The sequence below is a fragment of the Eimeria mitis genome, genomic scaffold (genome assembly GCF_000499745.2).
Source record: "Eimeria mitis Houghton genomic scaffold, Emh_scaff2109, whole genome shotgun sequence".
Classification (NCBI taxonomy): Eukaryota; Apicomplexa; class Conoidasida; order Eucoccidiorida; family Eimeriidae; genus Eimeria; species Eimeria mitis.
The window spans coordinates 821-1,027 of record NW_013570434.1 but is presented as its reverse complement, the minus strand read 5'-3'; the positions used below and the strand labels follow the sequence as shown (position 1 = coordinate 1,027).

Here is a 207-nt window from a genome sequence, read left to right as displayed (position 1 = left end):
TGCGCCAATGAGTAGACCGGTAGGCTGCATCTCCTTGCTGCGGCTTCCGATATCATATCCACTTCACATCACGTATCGAGTAGGGCCATTAGATCCTGTCCCTTTATTCGTACTTGTACAAGTACTGAATTGACTCGAGGTCGGTCTGTAGGTGCGGCCGTTATCTCGCGTGGCCCCTTCACTGCACCGCACGTTGCGTAGGGGCGC

At 54.6% G+C, this 207-nt stretch overlaps 1 protein-coding gene across 1 annotated transcript in view; it reads right to left on the bottom strand.

Moving 5' to 3' along the window:
* EMH_0048750 (Retrotransposon nucleocapsid protein, related) overlaps nucleotides 1-207 on the bottom strand; it is a gene marked incomplete at both ends in the record, with an annotated part of 4,972 nt that overhangs the window by 4,390 nt on the left and 375 nt on the right. The window contains one exon of the mRNA XM_013496445.1: nucleotides 114-181. Coding sequence (XP_013351899.1) covers nucleotides 114-181 — 68 coding nt within the window. The remainder of the gene's footprint in view (nucleotides 1-113; nucleotides 182-207) is intronic.